General features: G+C 45.2%; 1 protein-coding gene across 2 annotated transcripts in view; it reads left to right on the plus strand.

Annotated features, from left to right (window-relative positions):
• dmap1 (DNA methyltransferase 1 associated protein 1) overlaps positions 1-21,207 on the plus strand; it is an 86,564-nt gene that overhangs the window by 16,319 nt on the left and 49,038 nt on the right. For both annotated transcript variants that reach the window (XM_085983065.1, XM_085983066.1), the window contains exons 4-5: positions 10,923-11,118; positions 12,208-12,366. In XM_085983065.1, the coding sequence (XP_085839191.1) occupies positions 10,923-11,118; positions 12,208-12,366 (355 nt within the window). The remainder of the gene's footprint in view (positions 1-10,922; positions 11,119-12,207; positions 12,367-21,207) is intronic.

Consider the following 21,207-nt stretch of genomic DNA (forward strand, 5'->3'; position numbering starts at 1 on the left):
AATGTATGCCTCTTTCCTTAACTCAATTGTTCCCTTATGGCTTTATTCATCCATGGAGTCTCATTAGTGTTTATTTTGTTCTTTCCTTTTAACGGAATATATTTTTCCTGCACTCTGTTGAACACTGTTTTAAATGTTTCCCATTGCTGTTCTACATCGTTGTTTGCCAATATTGTTGCCCATTTTTTTCCCCCAAGTTTTATTCTCAGCCCCTCAAAATCAGCTTTTCTCCAATCTATTAACCTGTAAGTCATACTTGTGTCCTTCTCATCTTAAAGCATATTATATATTATGGTCACTATTACCTATTTGTTCCCCTACTTTTACTTCTCTTAGCTGCTCTGGTTCATTCCCCAATACTAGATCCAATAGCGAATCCTCCCTTGTTACAGTGTAGTCCTTTTCCAACACTGATGCAACCACGTTCTGCAAATGCATAACGTCTGTTTGTCTTCAAATGCAACTATGTGGATGAAGGTAGACTATCAACAACATGTACTTAAAAATGAATGCTGCTTAATTTTCTCATGCAATTACATTCATGCTCTTTTATTGCACCGAGTTTATAGGGCTGGTCTGCGCCTGCAACTTTGGCATTTTAAGGTGGTGCAAATGTTGGCAATTTGCAAGAAGGATGATGCTCTGGTTAAATGATATTTTTATCAGAATTATTTTAAAAATAAAATGTTTCTTTACGTAATGATTGCAGCCATTGATGTGGAGACCTGCATTGGCAGTTTTTTTTCAATTTTAATATAAAAACTAAACTATACGAAAACACTTATTTGATGTACAACATGGGTCTCCTTGATGGAACATACGTAATGAGGAGTAAACCCAGTTCAACTATTAGGATGGTCCAATTCATTGCTAAAACTAGAGGCAACTGTTGGCAATTGTGGAAAAAATAAATTAGAAAGGAATGTGGATCGACTGGTACCATTACTAATCTGTATCATAGAATCATACAGTACAGAAGGAGGCCATTCAGCCCATCGTGTATGTGCCGGTTCTTTGAACGAGCTATCCAATTAGCCCCATAACCCTGCAAATTTGTTCTTTTCTACAACAGCAACTTGTATTTATATAGCACCTTTAACGTAGTAAAATGGCCCAAGGTGCTTCATAGGAGTATTATAAGACTAAAAATTTGACACCGAGCCACATAAGGAGAAATTGGGGCAGGTGACCAAAAGCTTGGTCAAAGAGGTAAGTTTTAAGGAGCGTCTTAAAGGAGGAAAGAGAGGCGGAGAGGTTTAGGCAGGGAATTCCAGAGCTTAGGGCCTAGGCAACAGAAGGCACGGCCACCAATGGTCGAGTGATTATAATCAGGTATGCTTAAGAGGGCAGAATTAGAGGAGCGCAGATATCTCGGGGTGGGGGGGGTGGTTGTGGGCTGAAGGAGATTTCAGAGATAGGGAAGGGCGAGGCCATGGAGGGATTTGAAAACTAGGATGAGAATTTTTAAATCGAAGCGTTGCTTATCTGGGAGCCAGTGTAGGTCAGCGAGCGCAGGGGTGATGGGTGAATGGGACTTGGTGCGAGTTAGGACACGGGCAGCTGAGTTTTGGATCACCAAGTTTACGTAGGGTAGAATGTGGGAGGCCAGCCACGAAAGCATTGGAATAGTCAAGTCGAGAGATAACAAAGGCATGGATGGGGGTTTCAGCAGCGGATGAGCTGAGGCAGGGGTGGAGATGGGCGATGTTGGGAGGTGGAAATAGGCGGTCTTAGTTATGCTGCGGATATGTGGTTGGAAGCTCATTTCAGGATCAAATATGACACACAGGTTGTGAATGGTGTGGTTCAGCCTCCGACAGATGTTAGGGAGAGGGATGGAGTCAGTGACTAGGGAATGGAGTTTGTGGCAGGGACCAAAAACAAACAACGACTTCGGTCTTCCCAATATTTAATTGGAGAAAATTTCTGCTCATCTAGAACTGGATGTCTGACGAGCATTCTGACAATTTGGAGACCGTGGCGGGGTCGAGCGAAGTGATAGTGAGGTAGAGCTGGGTGTTGTCAGCGTACATGTGGAAGCTGACGCTGTGTTTCTGGATAATGTCACCAAGGGGCATTATGTAGATGAGAAATAGGAGGGGGCCAAGGATAGATCCTTGGGGGACACCAGAGGTAATGATGCAGGAGCGGGAAGAGAATCCGTTGCAGGTGATTCGCTGGCTACTATTAGATAAGAATGGAACCAGGCACGTGCAGTCCCACCCAGCTGGACGACGGTGGAGAGATGTTGGAGAAGGATGGAATGGTCAACTGTGTCAAAGGCTGCAGACAAGTTAAGAAGGACGAGGAGGGATAGTTTACTTTTGTCACAGTCACAAAGGATGTCATTTGTGACTTTGACAGCCGTTTTGGTACTGTGGCAAGGGCGGAAACCTGATTGGAGGGATTCAAACATGGAAGTGCGGGAAAGATGGTCACGGATTTGGAAGGCGACAACACGTTCAAGGACTTTGGAGAGGAAAGGGAGGTTGGAGATGGGGCAGTAGTTTGCAAGGACGGAGGGGGTCAAGGGTTGTTTTTTTGAGGAGAGGGTGATGACGGCAGATTTGAGGGAGAGGGGGGACAGTATCTGAGGAGAGAGAACAGTTAACAATGTCGGCTAACATGGGAGCCAGAAAAGGAAGTTGGGTGATCAGCAGTTTGGTGGGAATAGGGTCGAGGGAGCAGGAAGTGGGTCTCATGGACAAGATGAGCGCGGCGAGGTAATGAGGGGCGATCAGAGAGAAACGAGAATGATGTGAGTTCCGAGCTAGGGCAGGGGGGAACCTTAGAAGTTTGGCCCGGTGGGCTAGGGGAGGAAGGGAAGTGGCAGAGGCAGCTGAACAGATGGTCTCAATCTTAGAGACAAAGATGTCCATGAGCTCCTCACACTTGTTGGAGGAGACAGGGGAGAGGGGTTTAAGAAGACTGTTAGCAGTGGAGAATTGTAGCCGGGGTTTATCTTTGCATTCCAGAATGATTCTGGAATAGGGAGCAGTTTTGGCAGATGAGAGCAGGACCTGATAATGCTTTGTGGTTCAGCCAGATCTGGCGGTGAATGGCTAAACCAATTGTCCGCCATATCCATTCAAATCTGCGTCCCTTGGACTTAAGGGAGTGAAGATGAGGGTTGTACTGGGGGAAAGGTCAAGGTGAGAGAGAGTAATTATTTTAGTAGGGACTAGGGCATCAAAGATGGTGGTGAGGGTGTGGTTGAGCAGATTGGTAGCTGCAGAAATGTCATGGTGAATGGAGGGCCAAAGGCTGGACAGTTGGGATTTCATAAGTGCAGTTGTAAGAGTTTTTTCTGGGGTGGACACAGAAGGAAGTAGGGTTGGGGGGGGGGGGGTGGTGGGGGTGATGGAAGGGGGATGTGGGTGGAGAGCGATACGAGGAAGTGGTCAGAGATGGCCTGATCTGCGATTGACACGATGGGAGTAGCGAGGCCATGTGAGATGGCAAGGTCAAGGGGGTGGCCATGAATATGGGTTGGGAAGTTTACATGGAGGGAGAGATTAAGGGAGGATAGGAGGCTAGTGAACTTGGAGGAGAGAGAGCATGATGAATTGAGATGGAGGTTAAAATCGCCGAGGATGAGAAGTCATTCGGTGCAGAGGCTGAGGAAGGAAAGCAGTAAAGATACCTCGGTAATAAAATGTTTATGGTACTTAAGTGGGCAGTAGAGAACGAGAATTTTAAATGAGAGGCGAGAGGGGTGGAATATGGCGAGATGCTTAAAGGAGGAGAAAATGCCGGAGGTGTAGGGGGACAGACCAAGGTGTGATTTTGTGATGAGAGCCACACCACCACCATGGCGGCCTGAGCGGGGCAAGTGGTGGAAGGTATAGTCAGTCGGGGAAGCTTCATTTAAGGGTAAGGTGTCATCACCCCTCAACCAAGTTTCCATCAGGGCCGTGATGTTGATGCAATCATCCACGATAAGCTTGTGGATGGCAAGGGCCTTGTTCGCTAGTGAACGGACATTTTGGAGGGAGATGCGGAGAGGGTCGGTGATGGCTGCCCCACTGCCACCATCCACAGCGTCAGTGCAGGGGGGAGGAATGAGTTGGATGAGAGGAGATTGGCAAGATGAGTATATATCCAATTCCCTTTTGAAAGTTACTATTGAATCTGCTTCCACCGCTCTTTCAGCTGTGCATTCCAGATCGCTTTTTTTTTTTCCCTTCTGCATTTTTTGCCAATTATCTTAAATCCGTTTCCTCTGGTTACTGACCCTTCTGCCAATGGAAACTGTTTCTTCCTATCCAATGTTCCCTGTACGGCTGCGCAGCACTCCAGAGACCCCGCGCAGCCGGCTTCTCCCCATAACCTTTTGTGCTCTAAGGAGAACAATCCCAACTTCTCTAGTCTCTCCCTCATTCTTGATCACATTCTAGTAAATATCTGCACCCCCTCCAAGTTCTTGACTTCCTTCCTAAACTGTGATGCCCAAAATTGGACACAATACTCTAGCTGAGGCCTAACCAGTGATTTATAGGAAACTTTCGATTTACCGGCACCTAAAATAACTGGAAATCTCGGTTAACCGGCAAAATTCAGGAGTAGGTTTTACTTCATATTGACTTGCGTTCCTCCATCTGTTGCTGTGCAAGGGTGTGGCTGCAGCTGTTGCTAAGCTACAGAGACGCTTGCAACTTGTGGTCATTGTTCTGAACTTGTTGCTAAGCAACAGGGTTTGTTGCTTTATACGGAGCTGTCAGCTCTCCGTATCTTTTACGATAGCGTTCGGTTATCCGGAATTTTTGATGAACCGGCACCACATCGGTCCCGTCCGTGCCGGATTAAAAAAAAGTTTCCTGTGTAAAGGTTTACTATAACTTCCTTGTACTCTATGCCTCTATTTACTAATGATCCGGAGACATGAGTTCAAATCCCACCACCACAGCTGGGGAATTTAAATTCAATTAATTAAATAAATTTGGAATAAAAAGCTACTATCCGTAATGGTGACCATGAAACCACCCGATGGTCGTAAAAACCCATCTGGTTCACTCGGGACCTGAAGGAAACCCGTTTGTCTGGGTTTCCTGAATGCAGAATTGCTTCCCGCTCCTTCCCTGCCTCCCTGGAAATATCGGGGCTGTTGCCTCTTCTCTCTAACCCCAAGAATGTCAACATTAAAAAGTTGATTTTTAAGAGGAAAGTCGACAAGGATTGAAAACTTTTGTTTTCCTATGTTTTTTAAAATGAAGTTTAACTTCACTCTGTCTGCTGTAACCCATCACACTTTTTGTAGAGAAGTGAGGCGCACTTACTTATTTAAGAAGCTTTCCACACACAATGTAGTCCCTTAATGCAACAGAAATTGTACCTTGCAAATATGGGAAAATGGGTCAGCATTTATCACCACTCTGTGGCCAGAATATGAACTTCTGTAGAGGCCACTGGTTCCCCAAAGAAACTCAGGGAAAATTAGTGATTAGTTGTTCTGGAATGCTTTCTCGTCCATCTCCTAATACCTGATAACAGATTGACATTGACAGAGGCTTGGGACGGACAGGATTGCTGCTTGCTAAGGGTTGGGAAGAGGGGGGTAGGAGACAGTTATTTTTTGGAAATGGTGCAACGAACTCTGTGGTTTGCTACCAAGGACCAAATGTCTTGGTTCGAGGCCACAATTAAGAGATTATTTTAGCATTCAAAATTGTGATGCTTGCATCACTAAATATTACTGTATATTTACTTTTATTTGTGTTCACACCATTTGGTCCATCTTTCAGTATTTTTTGCAGATGTAGTTTATCTTGTGGCCACAGGATGGTGATACATACTCGGCTGTTTTTCCACATATTAGGATCGTGGGCTGTCATAAAGAATTTCATCCACTTGGTTTGTTTCTACTGATGTGTTTTAGATATTTACGATTTTCAATCTGGTAAACACATTAATTGTAGAAAAATTCTTAAGGAAATGGAAGTTTGTAGCTGGAATGCGTGTTAAATGCTAAATTCTGTAAGTTGAGGAAATGCCATTTCAGTGGTTCATGCTTTATTTGTAGCTGCAGTCTTACCCAGATCATGCTAGGTATTAGCAGTTCAGCGACTACCGTTAACAATGCAGGTTTAATACCAATCTCTCCTTTATTCTTAAAAACAAACACACAATGTTGGTGAAAGTTACTGTCATTGACTGTTTGCCTGGAGAGATGCAGCTGTACTTTCCTATCACTTCTGTCTTTCCACAACCCCCCCCCCCCCCCCCCCCCCAACATGCACAAAAAATTTGATACAGGGCTAAGTGTGATAGGCTCACTATAGAGCCTTGAGACTATTCTGATTAAGGAAGCTGGCAAGCTTTTCCGATTGTTTTTACCCATTTCATCTCTTTTTTTTTTCATTTTCATACTTTGGTTGATTTGCTTACTATTTTTTATTTCTATCATCTTTGCATTTTGGGGTTTTTAAGCTCAATCCATTTTTGGAACTTGTGTTATTTTATGGTTTTGCTTCCTCCTGTAGTATTGTTAAGTCCTCCTCTATGCTTGTTTCTGCCATGTATTTCTTGTTTTTGGAGGAAAATGAGCCACTGCATGAAAGGGCAAGTATAAATAGTGTACTGAGGCTAATCAGACTGCCCATGAAGGAAAACTTGAGGCAGGCATAGATTATGATCAAGACTCACTGGTTCAAGGATTTATACAGGTCCTAGTGTTTGATTTTTGGGTGGCACATAGTGATTAAGGACTGTTACATACAAAATAATGGATAAGAACATAAGAAATAGGAGTAGGCCCTTTGAGCCTGCTCCGCCATTCAATAAGATCATGGCTGATCTTCTGCCTCAACTCCATTCACTGGCCCTATCGCCATATCCCTTGATGCCCTTGCTAGTCAGAAATCTATCGACTTCTGTTTTGAATCTACCCAATGACTGAGCCTCCGCAGCCCTCTGGGGTAGAGAATTCCAAAGATTCACCACCCTCTGTGTGAAGAAATTTCTTCTCATCTCAGCCCTGAATGGCCTACCCTTTTATCTTGAGGCTGTGGCCTCTGGTTCTAGACTCCCCAGCTAAGGGAAACATTCTCCCAGCATCCATCCTATCGAGCCCTGTAATAATTTTGTATGCTTCAGTGAGATCCCCTCTCATTCTTCTGAATTCAAGAGAATACAGGCCTAATTTACTCAATCTCTTCTCATACGATAGTCCCGCCATCCCAGGAATCAATCTCGTGAACCTTCGTTGCCCTCCCTCTACGGCAAGTATGTGCTTCCTTAGGTAAGGAGACCAAAATTGTACATAGTACTCCAGGTGTGGTCTCACCAAGGCCCTATATAATTGGAGTAAGACTTCTTTACTCGTGTACTCAAATCCTCTTGTAATGAAGGCCAGCATAACATTTGTCTTCCGAATGGCTTGCTGCACCTGCACATTCACTTTCAGTGACTCATGTACAAGGACACCCAGGTCCCTTTGAGCATCTGCATTCCCCAATCTTTCCCATTTCGAAAATACTCTGCCTTTCTATTTTTTCTACCAATGTGGATAACTTCACATTTATCCACATTATATTCCATCTGCCATGTTCTCGCCCACTCACTGAGCCTGTCGAGATCCCCTTGAAGCCTCTTCACATCCTCTTCACAACTGACACTGCCACCTAGCTTTGTATCATCAGCAAATTTGGAAATGTTACATTTAGTCCCCTCATCCAAATCATTGATATAGATTGTGAATAGCTGGGGCCCAAGCACCGATCCTTGCGGTACCCCACTAGTCACAGCCTGCCATCCTGAAAAAGACCCGTTTATCCCTACTCTTTTTGTTTTCTGTCTGTTAACCACTTCTCAATCCATGCTAGTATATTACCCCCAATTCCATGTGCCCTAATTTTGTTCACCAACCTCTTGTGTGGGACCTTATCGAAGGCCTTCTGAAAATCCAGATACACCAAATCTACCGGTTCCCCTTTGTCTACTCCACTAGTTACATCCTCAAAGAACTCCTATAGGTTTGTCAAACAGGATTTCCCTTTCATAAATCCATGTTGACTCTGCCCAATCTTACTATTAGTTTCTAAATGCCCAGTTATTACATCCTTTATAATAGATTCCAGCATTTTCCCAACTACTGATGTGAGGCTAACAGGTCTGTAGTTCCCTGTTTTCTCTCTCCCTCCTTTCTTAAATAGTGGGGTTACATTTGCTATCCTCCAATCTGCAGGAACCATTCCAGAATCTATAGAATTTTGGAAGATGACGACCAATGCGTCCACTATTCCAATGGCCACCTCTTTCAAAACCCTAGGATGTAGGTCATCCGGTCCTTGGGATCTGTCGACTTTTAGTCCCATTAATTTTGCTAGTACTGTTTTTTTTACTAATAGTAATTTCTTTAAGTTCCTCATTCTCGCCACACCCTTGGTTTTCTCGTATTTCTGGGAGTTTTTTTGTGTCTTCCTCCGTGAAGACAAACAAAGTATTTATTTAATTTCTCTGCCATTTCCTCATTCCCCATTATAAATTCTCCCGTCTGACTGTAAGGGACCAACATTTACCTTCGCCTGTCTTTTCCTTTTCACATACCTATAGAAGTTTTTACAATCGTTTTTATATTTTTTGCTAGTTTGTGCTCATATTCCATTTTCCCTATCAATTTTTTGGTCCCCCCTTTGCTGATTTTTCTAAAAAATCCCAATCCTCAGGCTGACCACTTTTTCTGGCAACTTTATAAGCTTCCTCCTTTGACTTAATTCTAGCTTTAATTTATTTTGTTAGCCATGGTTGGATCATTTTTCCTTTTGGGTTTTTATGCCCTAGAGGAATATGTTTGTTGCAAATTATGCATTATTTCCTTGAATGTTAGCCATTGTATGTCCACCTTCATACCGTTTAGTGTAATCTCCCAATCTACCATGCCAGCTTGTCCCTCCATACCCTTGTAGTTTCCTCTGTTTAGATTGAAGACCTTAGTTTCAGATTGGACTACATCACCCTCAAACTTAATGTAAAATTCAATCATATTATGGTTACTTGTCCCTAAAGGGCCCTTTACCACAAGGTTATTGATTAGCCCTTTCTCATTGCGCAGTACCAGATCCAGAATAGCCTGTTCCCTGGTTGGCTCCTCCACATACTGATCCAGGAAACCATCTCTCATGCATTCCAAGAATTCGTTCTCCACACCAGTAATTTGATTTGCCAAGTCAATATGTAGATTAAAGTCCCCCATGATTACCGCATTGCCCTTGTTACATGCACTTCTAATTTCTTGATTTGATACTGTGCCCTACATTACCACTACTGTTTGGTGACCTATACACAACTCCCACCAATGTTTTCCACCCTTTGCTGTTTCTTCGCTCCACCCAAACTGATTCCAGTTCTACATCACGATCTGCCGAGCCAAGATCTTTTATCTCTACCGTACCAATCTCATCCCTTATTAACAGCGCTACGCCACCTCCTTTTCCTTTTTGCCTGTCCTTCCTAAATGTTGAGTACCCTGGAATATTCAGTTCCCAGCTTTGGTTACCCTGCAACCATGTCTCTATAATGGCAATTACATCATACCCATTTACTTCTATTTGTACCATTAATTCACCCACCTTGTTGCGAATGCTACGTGCATTTAGATAAAGTGCCTTCATCTTTGCTTGTTTAATATTTTTCTGCACTTTGACCCTCTTTACTGTTGACCTTTGTTTCTGCTCCCTACAAGTTTTGCTGACTACTTTTCTAACTTTAATTTCCAGCTTTGTTTCTCTCTGTTCTGGGCCCACACTTAGATTCCCAGCCCCCTGACAAACTAGTTTAAATCCTTCCTAACAGCACTAGCAAACTGCCCTGCGAGGATAGCTGGGAATCTAATGCAATTGAGTTCAGATAAGCTGAAACTAGGTTACCATTTGTAGTCTTACTGAGGTGTATATTATCTCTACGACGTCAAGCTGTTTTCCAATATTTTGTACTTTTAGTGAAGCTTGGGTGTATATAAACAGAACTGCTTTTTTAAGATGTAGGTAGGGAAGCAGTAATGGTACTGGAATATTGAATATTTATTTTCCTGTTGTATTTGTGACATAACTAAACACATTTTAAAGCAACTAATCCATGTCCAACTTTCCTGCAACTCCATGTTTGAATCTCTTCAATCAGATCCCTGTCACAGCAGTGAAACAGCCCTAATCAAAGTCATAAATGACGTGCTCTGTGACTGTGGTGCATTAGCCTTTCTGTAACCTTTGACACAGTTAACCATACCATCCTCCTCCAGTGCCAGTCCCCTGTTGCACAGCTCAGTGGGACTGCCCTTGGTTGGTTCCACACTTCCCTATCCATTTGTAGCCATTAGCTTTGGAGTCCCTGAAGGATCCACCCTTGGTCACCTCCTCTACATGCTGCCACTTGGTGACATTTTCCAAAGACATGGGTTCAGGTTCCACGTGTAGGCTGACGACACCCAGCTGTACCTCTCGACCCCTCCACTGCCTCTGTTGTTGGGTTTTGTTCAGTTTGTTGGTTCATCAACAAACTGATGCTGAAAGGTGACATAGCAAAATTGAATGGAAATTGTTGACATACCAATTTACAATTGGAAAGTTGACACAAAGTGACATGAATCAGTCATTCATGAAAGAAAGACTTATGAAATAATACTGAGCAGCCTACGGGTAGCGCTATCCAAGGAGAGTATAAATACTTGCGCAGGACATTCTTAACAGGAACTAGTGAAGGACACAACTAGACCTCCATGTTGTAAAATAGTTGATTAAAGCTTTGTTTAACGCTTAGACCAAGTGCCTAGTAGTTTTCTTACGTCAATAAGTCTGACTGAAAATTGTAACAACTGTAAGTAAGGTTTATGAACAGGAAGTTGGCGCCCTACATAAGATTTTTAAATAAGATTTCTTTGTGTGCATGTCAACTACAGTTTAAATGTTTTCTTTGTATGTTGTGTAAAGGGATGCGCCTCCATTGCTTCCAAGTGACACAACACAAGGATACAGGACTGTTAAAGCGAAGCTGGGGTGCAAGAAGGTCCGACCATGGAAGTGGATGCCTTTCACCAACCCAGCCAGGAAGGATGGTGCAATATTTTACCATTGGAGACGTCTGGCAGATGAAGGGAAAGACTACCCTTTTGCTAGGTTTAATAAGGTAAAACACACTCATCTTGGCAAAAAAAATTGATAAAAGAAAGCACAGTACTTTTGTGGGTGCAGAAAGATGGGGGAAACAGTGTGGTTTTCCCTTAAATTACTGGGAAGAAGCAGCTATACTAGAAGGCCATAATTTTTCCTAGAAAGTTTGCTAGATTTGTTAAAAGTTAAGGCCTAGAAATTGGGCTGGGGCGCCAAAGTCGCCTGAGCGCAGGATTTAGCGCAGCGTTTGAGGCTTTAGCGATTGTCAGATATTCCGTTCCATTGCCCCTAGAGGGAGACGGGGCGAGGCTCGAGGCGCTCTGCGTCCCTCTTAGGGCGCTGAAACTGAATATCGCAGCGCGGCACGCTGCGGTACTGCAGGCCTTCCTCCCATTGTTAAGGGGGAGGGGCCTGCAACAGCGTGATCCCCGCTCGCGAGTGCCGGCAAATGAGCCCGGCACCAAGGAGAAGTGCCAGGCTCTCGGGAACTAGCCGGCAATGCCACGGGGGGGGGCGGTCAGGAGGCCGGGGACGGAGGCGCAACTGCGGCGTTCGCTACCAAATAGCGCGAACGGGGCGCTGCGCACAACGATGACGTCATCGGTGGCGGCGCAGCGCAAATGGCTAACGCCACCATTAGCGCCCCTGCTGAATATCGCGGGAGGCGTAGCCAGTGGCGCTACAGCCACTGACTGCCTCTTTAGGCACTAACAGGTGGCGCTACTCACCCAATTTTTCCCCCTAGGAATGTTAAGACTTGCTGTGATATTGTAGTTTACTGCGTGCTTGTCTGGTCTGTAGTATTAAAACCACCTTTGGCCCTGTTGCTGTATGGTATTTTGTGAAATTGATGCATGTAAGCTATTTAATTGTGCTGCTGCAATTCTGCACTTGCTCTTGTGACCAAGTAGTGTCAGTAAAGATCTTGCACAGCTGCTGCTGATATTTGAGATGGTATAAAAATGAGCCTTCCCTTTGCCCAGCAATCGATGGGAGCACTGGAATAACTGAAGTCAGTAGCAATTCTTCAAATTATATCAAGCTTATTGTTTTGTTGAAAACATTTCTAAATAAAAGCCAAGTAAATTTCTCTGTGGTTCTAAAGACGGTTCAGGTGCCTGTATACTCAGAGCAGGAATACCAGATGTATCTACATGATGATGGATGGACCAAAGCAGAAACAGACCATCTCTTCGACCTCTGCAAGCGCTTTGATCTCCGGTTCATTGTCATCCATGACCGCTATGACCACCAGCAGTTCAGGGTGAGTAGACGAAAAATGAATAAATAAATATAACCCTTGTGAACGCTAGAAAGTCTGGACAGCTGTGAGCAAGTACAGTAAAATACCAACATTTCTCTCATTTATTTCATCGACCTTTTTATAGCAGCACATTCTGTCCAAAATGTATATGTTCTCTATTTCTTTAATTCATTCTGAAACAATTACTGTAGTTGTTTTAAGTTTCCTGCCCTCCTGTGTATACACACTATATGCTATTCCTTGACTGAGCAGATGGTCAGGTAGCCGCCATCAAGGTCCCAGCCAATGCTGAGTTGGCAATTGGGAGGCATATAAAAATATTAGGACTCGACTTGCTTTCTGATTTTTATATAAATATAATTTGTTTCCTACTTCCGGTGGGGAATTACCATCTCTCCCCGATGTGCTGTCTTTGATCTTGGACTTGGCACAAACACACAACCCACCATTCTGTGGCACAGGTTGTGTGAACTGCCCTAGTATAAAATCATTGAAATTGGAGACCTTCTGACTCAAAGGTGAGTATCACCAGTGAGTCAAGGCTGATACTTAACTCATTAATTTGATTGAATGGTGTGTTTGCTGTAAAAATGAATTAAAATATTCCAACACACATACACCTTGCACTTCAGAATTGAATCTAACTGTGTATCCAGAATATTTACTTAACATTCAACTTCCTTCTATGTTGCCTGTCTACTTCAGTATCCCTGGTCCCATCGAAAATTCCAGGGTGAAGCTACTTTGAATATTCGGGATGGGTGCCCATGTAATTCCCAGTGCAAATGGGGCTTCTGCCTATCAGTGGGGTGGGGAAAGAATTTAATTGAGGACATAAATTAGGCAGACACTTGGTGACATATATTTTCCGAATTTACATGTCATTGTAATACAGCTAACCCTTGAAAATACAGGGATTTCCGAAGGGGTCAAAAAGGGTTGGAATCCTTGTGGCTCTAGTATTCTGTTCCAAATTCCAGCCCCAATGCTGGCAGTTCATTGTCCAACCACCTGCCCTGGCCCCAGCAATTTCAGAGCCTAGGTTTGGAAGCAACTATTCATCTTGTGGAAAATTCAGTAAATATATCACTTATTTCAGAATATTTCACAAGTTTGTGAATTTTCGATAAAAATATAAATATGATAGGGGCCGAGGTTATGATCTGAAATTGTTGAACTCTGAGTCCAGAGGGCTGTAAAGTGCCTAATCGAAAGATGACTTGCTGTTCCTCGAGCTTACGCTGAGCTTCCGTGGAACAATGCCAGAGGCCGAGGACGGTGAGGTCTGAGTGGGAATGGAGCAGTGAATTAAAGTGACAGGCTCGGGGTCCCCCTTACGGACTGAACGGAGGTGTTCTGCAAACCCAATCTGCGTTTGGTCTCCCCAATGTAGAAGAGACCACATCGTGAGCAGCGAATACAGTATACTAGATTGCAAGAAGTACAGTACAATACAGGCTGGGGAGTCTAGAACCAGGGGTCACAGTCTCAGAATAAGGGGTCAGCCATTTAGGACCGAGATGAGAAATTTCCCCTATCATTTATATTTTTTATCCACACTTTTTATTTGTGCCTTTTTTTTTTCCCTCTCTTCCCTCCCACCTGGCAGCTGACTTTCATTCTGCCAGTGCAATTCACACTCCATCTAGAGCCATCCTTTGTTTCTTAACCTGTCCCATTACCATCTCCTCTTGCCTTGAATACCTCTTAATGCCTCTTTACTTCTCCTGCCTTCCATCCTATCACAGACCTTCCCTTTTGTTCTTTCATCCCCTCCCCCATTTCCCTGCCCCTAATCTTGCTTTAAAATCTGTCCCTTTTCCTGCTTTATTCCAGTTCTGACAAAAGGTCTTCGACCTGAAACGTTAACTCTGTTTGTCTCTCCATGGATGCTGCCTGGCCTGCTGAGTTTTTCCAGCGTTTTCTGCTGTTATTCCTGTAAGAATGTTGTATGTTTCAATGAGATCATCTCTCATTCTTCTAAACTCCAGAGAATATAGGCCTAGTCTACTCAATCTCTCCTCATGGGATAATCCCCCCATCCCAGGAATCAGCCTGGTGAACCTTTGTTGCACTCCCTCTATTGCAAGTATATCCTTCCTTGGGTAAGGAGACCAAAACTGTACACAATACTCCAGGTGTGGTCTCACCAGGGCCCTATATAACTGCAATAAGACGTCTTTACTCTTATACTCAAATCCTCTTGTAATAAAGGCCAACATACCATTTGCTTTCCTAATTGCTTGCTGTACCTGCATGTTAACTTTGTGATCCGTGTACAAGGACACCCAGGTCCCTCCTGAACACCAACATTTCCCAATCTCTCTCCATTTAAAAAATACTCTGCTTTTCTAATTTTCCTACCAAAGTGGATAACTTCACATTTCTCCACATTATATTCCATTTGCCATGTTCTTGCCCACTCACTTAACTTGTCTATAGCCCCTTGAAGCCTCCTTGTATCCTCCTCACAACTTAACTTCCCGCCCAGCTTTGTATCATCAGCAAACTTGGATATATTACATTTGGTTCCCTCATCCAAATCATTGATATAGATTGTACTTCATATCACCATGGCTGCTATATTTAATTGAGGTAGGTAAAAGATTGAGGTCTGAGAAGCCATCAGAAAATGCACACCAGTTTTTTTTTTTTAGTAAGAAGTCAACACCCGCGCTCTTCTCTTCACCCCTGCCCCCCCCCCCCCCCACCAAATTCAGCTGAAGCCAGTTACAGAATAACATATTCCAAGCCAACAGTGCGTATCTCCCAAAACATATTGTTACAGATGAGTATTAGGGATGAACACACAATGTAGTGAACTTATTTTAAACATATATTGTTGTGAACAGACAAAATCTGGAAACCCAAACCATGGCGTTCAATAGTAAATCTATTGCTTACAATAGATACTAATGCAGTTTTAATCGAACAGTTAGCATCCGTTGTAAGCAATTTATATGGATTGAGCTGTTTCCAATTTCTGGGAATGGGTGAGGCTGAGTTGTAGAATACCAGGTCAGCTGAGCGGGAGCTGTAACATGGCTGAGCTGTTTTGTGTTGGATCAGCTGAGTAGAGATTCGGTATTGGTTATAGTGCACCAGGATCTTCCCCCTACATTGATCCTGAATTCCAGTGTTGGTGCAATTCAGCTGAGCTGGCTCCCTATAGCTCAGCAACTGTATGTAAAATGGACACTTAAAATTAAGTGCTGGGAACAGCTGGAGCATCCACTGCAGCTGTAGCATGATCCAGCTACAACTGATAACATCAGTGCCTGAAAGCTGATCCTGGTGTTCTAAGTTTTAAGTTTTTATGTTAACTTGCCTTGTTTGATAGCTGTTTTTAGTGGACAAAACATCTATTAACAAACTATCCTGTTATAAGCAGTTCATCCTGTATGCCCATGTTGGATATTCCTGTATTTTACTTTGATCTGCATTTATTAAATGCATCTCTCACTATTCTAATGTGGTTCAAAGTCATCAGCCTTGTAGCAATGTGCCTGGCCTAGAAATTTGATTAAGCCCTAAAACAGGCGGTGCCACCGCGGGCCAAGGTTAATGGCCACCCGTATTAAGGGCGCAGGCAGCACCGTCATTTTGGTGTTGCCTGCTGATTTAAATGAGCGCAGTGCAGAACCTCCCCTGCAACGCGCTCTTTCAGGCAGTAAGATCAGCAGCAGGGCGAAGATCGGGTCTGTTCTATGTGTGCGCCATTCTCAGGAAATCACGATTTATTAAAGTGAAGTGCAATGTTTCCAGTTATGTTTCTCATGTTTTGTAGGTTGACAGAGTGGGTGACGCGATAAATCAAAGCCTAAAAATACACATATTTTAAAGAAGGCAACCAATATTTCCAACTCTACTCCCTAGAATACAAATAAAAGTAACCTATTCTTTGAATACACATACATAGTGAATAAGCTTCATTATTAGAGGCTTTTCACTAAGTTTTTTTTAGGAGTATGTCTCTCTAGAAAGTACCCAGTTAAGCATTTTGAAAGGGCAATTGGGAGATTTGTTTGCAATACTGGATGCCAGAGCGGGCTTTGTGATCCATGATTCCTCCCTGAATACACCAAGGGATGTGAAAAGTTTACTGGATACCCTGAATATTGATGGGAGTAAATGCAGATGTACAAATTCCTTCAGAAACAGGAAACTCATTGGCCCGTGTTTTCCGACCCCCACGGGTGGGTACAAGGTGTGTACGCACCCGTAGGGGCCTCGCAAGTGCCGCATGCACTGAAAACCGGCACTTCCGATCCGAATTCTCTTGACAGATCATCCGCTCGCTGAAAACCTTGAAAAATCTTCCACCCGGTAAAAGCGTAAGGCCTGCTTTTACCAGCATAAGAGTTTTAAAAAAGTAAAAAAATTAAAATGTTTTCACTCATTTATAATTTAAAAATACTTCTAAAAAAGGTAAGTTTATCTTTAGCCCTGTAAAAAAAACTTTAATTTTTTTTTTTTAAAATTATTTTGTTTAAGATATTTAATTTAATGTAATTTTAACTCCTCCTCCTTCTTAGGCAGTCTCTTGGGAACCGAGGATGACTTGCTTCCACATTAAAAATGAGTTCTCAGGTGACTGATGAGTCCAATGCGGGACCTACAGTCTCTGTCACAGGTGGGGCAGACTGTGGTTGAAGGGGCGGGTGGGTGGGGTGCTTGGATTGACGTGCGCTTGGCTTCCGCTTGCTCCCGGCGAAGAGACTCGAGGCGTTCGACGCCGTCCCGGATGCTTCTCCTGCACTTTGTGCGGTCTTGGGCCAGGGATTCCCAGGTGTCGGTGGCGATGTTGCACTTTTTCAAGGAGGCTTTGAGGGTGTCCTTGAAGCGTTTCCTCTGCCCACCTGAGGCTCTCTGGCAGTGTCGGAGCTCCGAGTAGAGCGCTTGTTTTGGGAGTCCCGTATCGGGCATGCGGACAGTGTGACCCGTCCATCGGAACTGATAGAGCGTGGTCAAAGCTTCGATGCTGGGGATGTTCGCCTGAGTGAGCACACTGACGGTGCGCCTATCCTGCCAATGGATTTGCAGGATCTTGCGGAGGCAGCGTTGGTGGTACCTCTTCAGTGCTTTGAGGTGCCTGCTGTACATGGTCCATGTCTCTGAGGCATACAAATTATTTTGTTCAAAATATTTAATTTAATGTAATTTTATCTCATTTTAAATACATAACTTAAAAAAAAATTATTTAATGTTTTAGTGTGTTTTTTTGAGTGATCCCCATTCATACTTTTGACCGGTCTAAGCAGAGAGACCTGTCAAAAGTGTGAAGGGGAATTCCCTTCTTTGATTGGTTCCCCATGGCCCACGTGATCTCAGGGACGCTTGCGAACTGCCTGCGCCCCTGGGATACCTGGGCCTCTGCGCGTGCGCACCAGGAGAGGCCCAGGAGCGGAGGTGTCGGGACCTACGGAGCCAGCAGGTTAGTTCGTAGATTTTTCCAGATCTGAGGCATCCGCACGCAGGAAGCCTCTGATTGGAAAATCCAGCCCACTGGGTCTCCTTTTTAATTGAAAAAGTAATAAGTACACACCTGTTACTTCAGAGGAACAGGATGCATATTTAATATGGATGTTTTTAACAGTAAACATTTACAAAGTCCAAATATTTCATTTCCAGTTTACTGACACAACTGCAAGCACTTAGTAGTAAGATTTGAAAATCTGGTGTACAAGTGTACGTCTTGCATTACACAACTGGCCGACAGTAACAGCCATTAGATGTCCCCCCGATTCCTCCATTGCCATCCCTGGGTAGGACAGACCCACCAGGGGTGGCGGCACAGTGGTATACAGTCGGGTGGGAGTGGCCTGGGAGTCCTCAATGTTGTCTCCAGACCCCATGTAATCTCATGGCTTCATGTCAAGCATGGGCGAGGAAACCTCCTGCTGATTACCATCTACCACCCTCCCTCAGCTGATGAATCTACTCCTCCATGTTGAACACTTCTTGGAAGAAGCACTGAGAGTAGCAAGGGCACAGAATGTACTCTGGGTGGGGGACTTCAATGTCCATCACCAAGAGTGACTCGGTAGCACCATTACTGACCGAGCTGGCCAAATCCTGAAGGACATAGCTGCCAGTCTGGGCCTGTGACAGGTGGTGAGAGAACCAACACGAGGGAAAAACCTACTTGACCTTGTCCTCGCCAATCTATCTGTCGCAGATGCATCTGTCCATGACAGCATTGGTAGGAGTGACCACTGCACAGTCATTGTGGAGACAAAATCCCGTCTTCACACTGAGGACCCCTTCCATCATGTTGTGTGGCACTACCACCGTGCTAGATGGGATAGATTCACAACAGATCTAGCAGCTCAAAACTGGGCATCCATGAGGTGCTGTGGGCCATTAGCAGCAGCAGATTTGTATTCCACCACAATTTGTAAACTCATGGCCCGGCATATCCCTCATTCTACCATTACCATCAAGCCAGCGGACCAACCCTGGTTTAATAGAGTGCAGAAGAGCATGCCAGGAGCAGCACCAGGCGTACCTAAAATTGAGGTGCCAACCTGGGGAAGCTGCAACACAGCGGAAGCAGCATGCTATAGACAGAGCTAAGCGATCCCACAACCAACGGATCAGATCATAGCTCTGCAGTCCTGCCACATCCAGTCGTGAATGGTGGTGGACAATTAAACAACTAACTGGAGGAGGAGGCTCCATGAATATCCCCATCCTCAATGATGGTGGAGCCCAGCACGCGAGTGCAATAGATAAGGCTGAAGCATTTACAATGATCTTCAGCCAGAAGTGCCAAGTCGATGATCCATATCTGCCTCCTCCTGAAGTCCCCACCATCACAGCCAATTCGATTCACTAAACATGATGGCCTAGAAATTCGGTTGGTAGCGCCAGCGATTAGCGCGTAAAGAGCCCGAGAATTGGGGCGTTACCCAATGTTCGGGCGGGCGCAGTGAATATAGCGCCACCTCCCATATTGAGTATTCTTTTAGCGTCGGCGCTAACTCTTTGCAGGCGCAGGCAGATCATGACGTCATTTCAGTGTGCAACGCGTTTTTGGCGCCCCGGACCGGATATTCCGTGGCGCCCGGAACCTTTGCGCCTAGCGTTGTTAGTGACAGTTCGATGGAATGCTACCAGGCCCTTCTCGTAGTCGGGGGGTGCTATTTAAAGGGGACAGCTCTAGTATAAAAGCTGCAGCCACTTGGCCTGTTCATTGTGATCGTTGCTGGAGAGAGTTGGTGAGCTACTGTGGAGCAGATTTTTTGGAATTTAGTCTTCGAATACTTGGGACCTTCAAACCTGTCCGGAGCAGTTGGAGCGCTACACCTAACAGCGTTTTGACCGACTGGCATCGGAATGGGAGCTGCTTTGGATGGCAACGTCCTCATGGCCGGACACTGTGAAGGGGCAGAGAGACGGCGGGAGAGAGGGCCGGATTGGCCAGAAGGAGGAGGGGCAATGGAGGTCGGCCAATCCGAGGGTACGCTGCGAGGGTATTCAGGCAGCAGGTCTCCTACCTTGCAATGTCGGAGGAGCAGTGTGCGAAGGCTCCGATTCGGGAAGGAGGTTGTAACTGAGCTGTGCCACCTGCTTGCTCAGGATCTGCAGCCACGTCTACGGTGCAGGACCTCTGTCGGTGTCCGTTAAAGTGACTTGCCCTCAATTTCTATGCCACCGGATCTTTTCAGGCAGCCACTGGGGACATTGCGAATATATCTCAGTTTGCAGTCCATTGTTGCATCCGGCAAGTTACAGCTGCCCTTTATAGACGAAGGTGTTAATTCATCAACTTCCCTCGGAGCCTGGAGAAGCAGGCGGAGCGCGCGCAGGGCTTCGCTGCTATTGCGGACTTCCCCATGGTGCAGGGGGCAATTGATTGCACACACGTGGCTTTGCGGGCGCCATTGCTCAATCCTGAGGACTTCCGCAACCGCAAGGGGTTCCGCTCCCTCAATGTGCAGCTGGTCTGTGACCACCGCCAAATGATCATGGCAGTCAACGCCCAATTCCCAGGGAGCAGCCACGATGCCTTCATCCTGCGACAGACCTCAGTTTGTGACCTTTTTGAGGGGCCGGCTCGCCCACGAGGCTGGCTTCTTGGGGACAAGGGCTATCCTCTCTGCCCATGGCTCATGACACCACTCCGTTTGGCGGCCGCCACCCCAGCAGAAGAGCTGTACAACAGCAGCCATCAGGCGACCAGGAACATTGTAGAGCACACTGTTGGTGTGCTCAAACAGCGTTTCCGCTGTCTGGACCATTTGGGGGGAGCCCTGCAGTACTCGCCGGAGCAAGTGGGTCACGTCGTCGTCTGCTGCATGCTCCACAATTTGGCGATTCGACGCACCCAGCCAGTGCCAGCTGTCCCTCAAGGTCCAGCGGAGGAGGACGAGCAGGCGGACGAGGAGGAGGAGGAGGAGGAGCATGCGGAGGAGGAGGAAGATGGGAGGGCTCCTGAAAGTGGAAGGGCCATCCGTCAGGCTCATCAGGGCTCGGTTCCAGGCCCCTCTAGCGGAATGATGGGTGTCATTCGTCCTGCGCACTTCGGATCTTTGAAAGGCTCTGAAGGCCAGCATGACTGTAAATAGTTACGTGTACCATTGCAAATTAAAACTTTTCTTTATTGTCACAAAAGTCCTTCCTTCCAGCATAACAACGTCATGTCAACAGAAACCATAACTAACAAAATAACAGTTAACTCTTCGGCAAAGCCGCAAAACTAAACAAACCATTTCCAACAATCACAACAGGTGAGGGAGTCCTTGAATTTGGCCAAAGAAACGTCTCGGCACCTCCCTCTACTGCTGGCCCCTTGATGGAGAACGACTTCTCTTTCGCGGTCGGCCCCTTCCCTCCCTG

This window comes from Somniosus microcephalus, chromosome 3 (assembly GCF_052327205.1).
Source record: "Somniosus microcephalus isolate GS21.2 chromosome 3, FLI_Smic_1.0, whole genome shotgun sequence".
Classification (NCBI taxonomy): domain Eukaryota; kingdom Metazoa; phylum Chordata; class Chondrichthyes; order Squaliformes; family Somniosidae; genus Somniosus; species Somniosus microcephalus.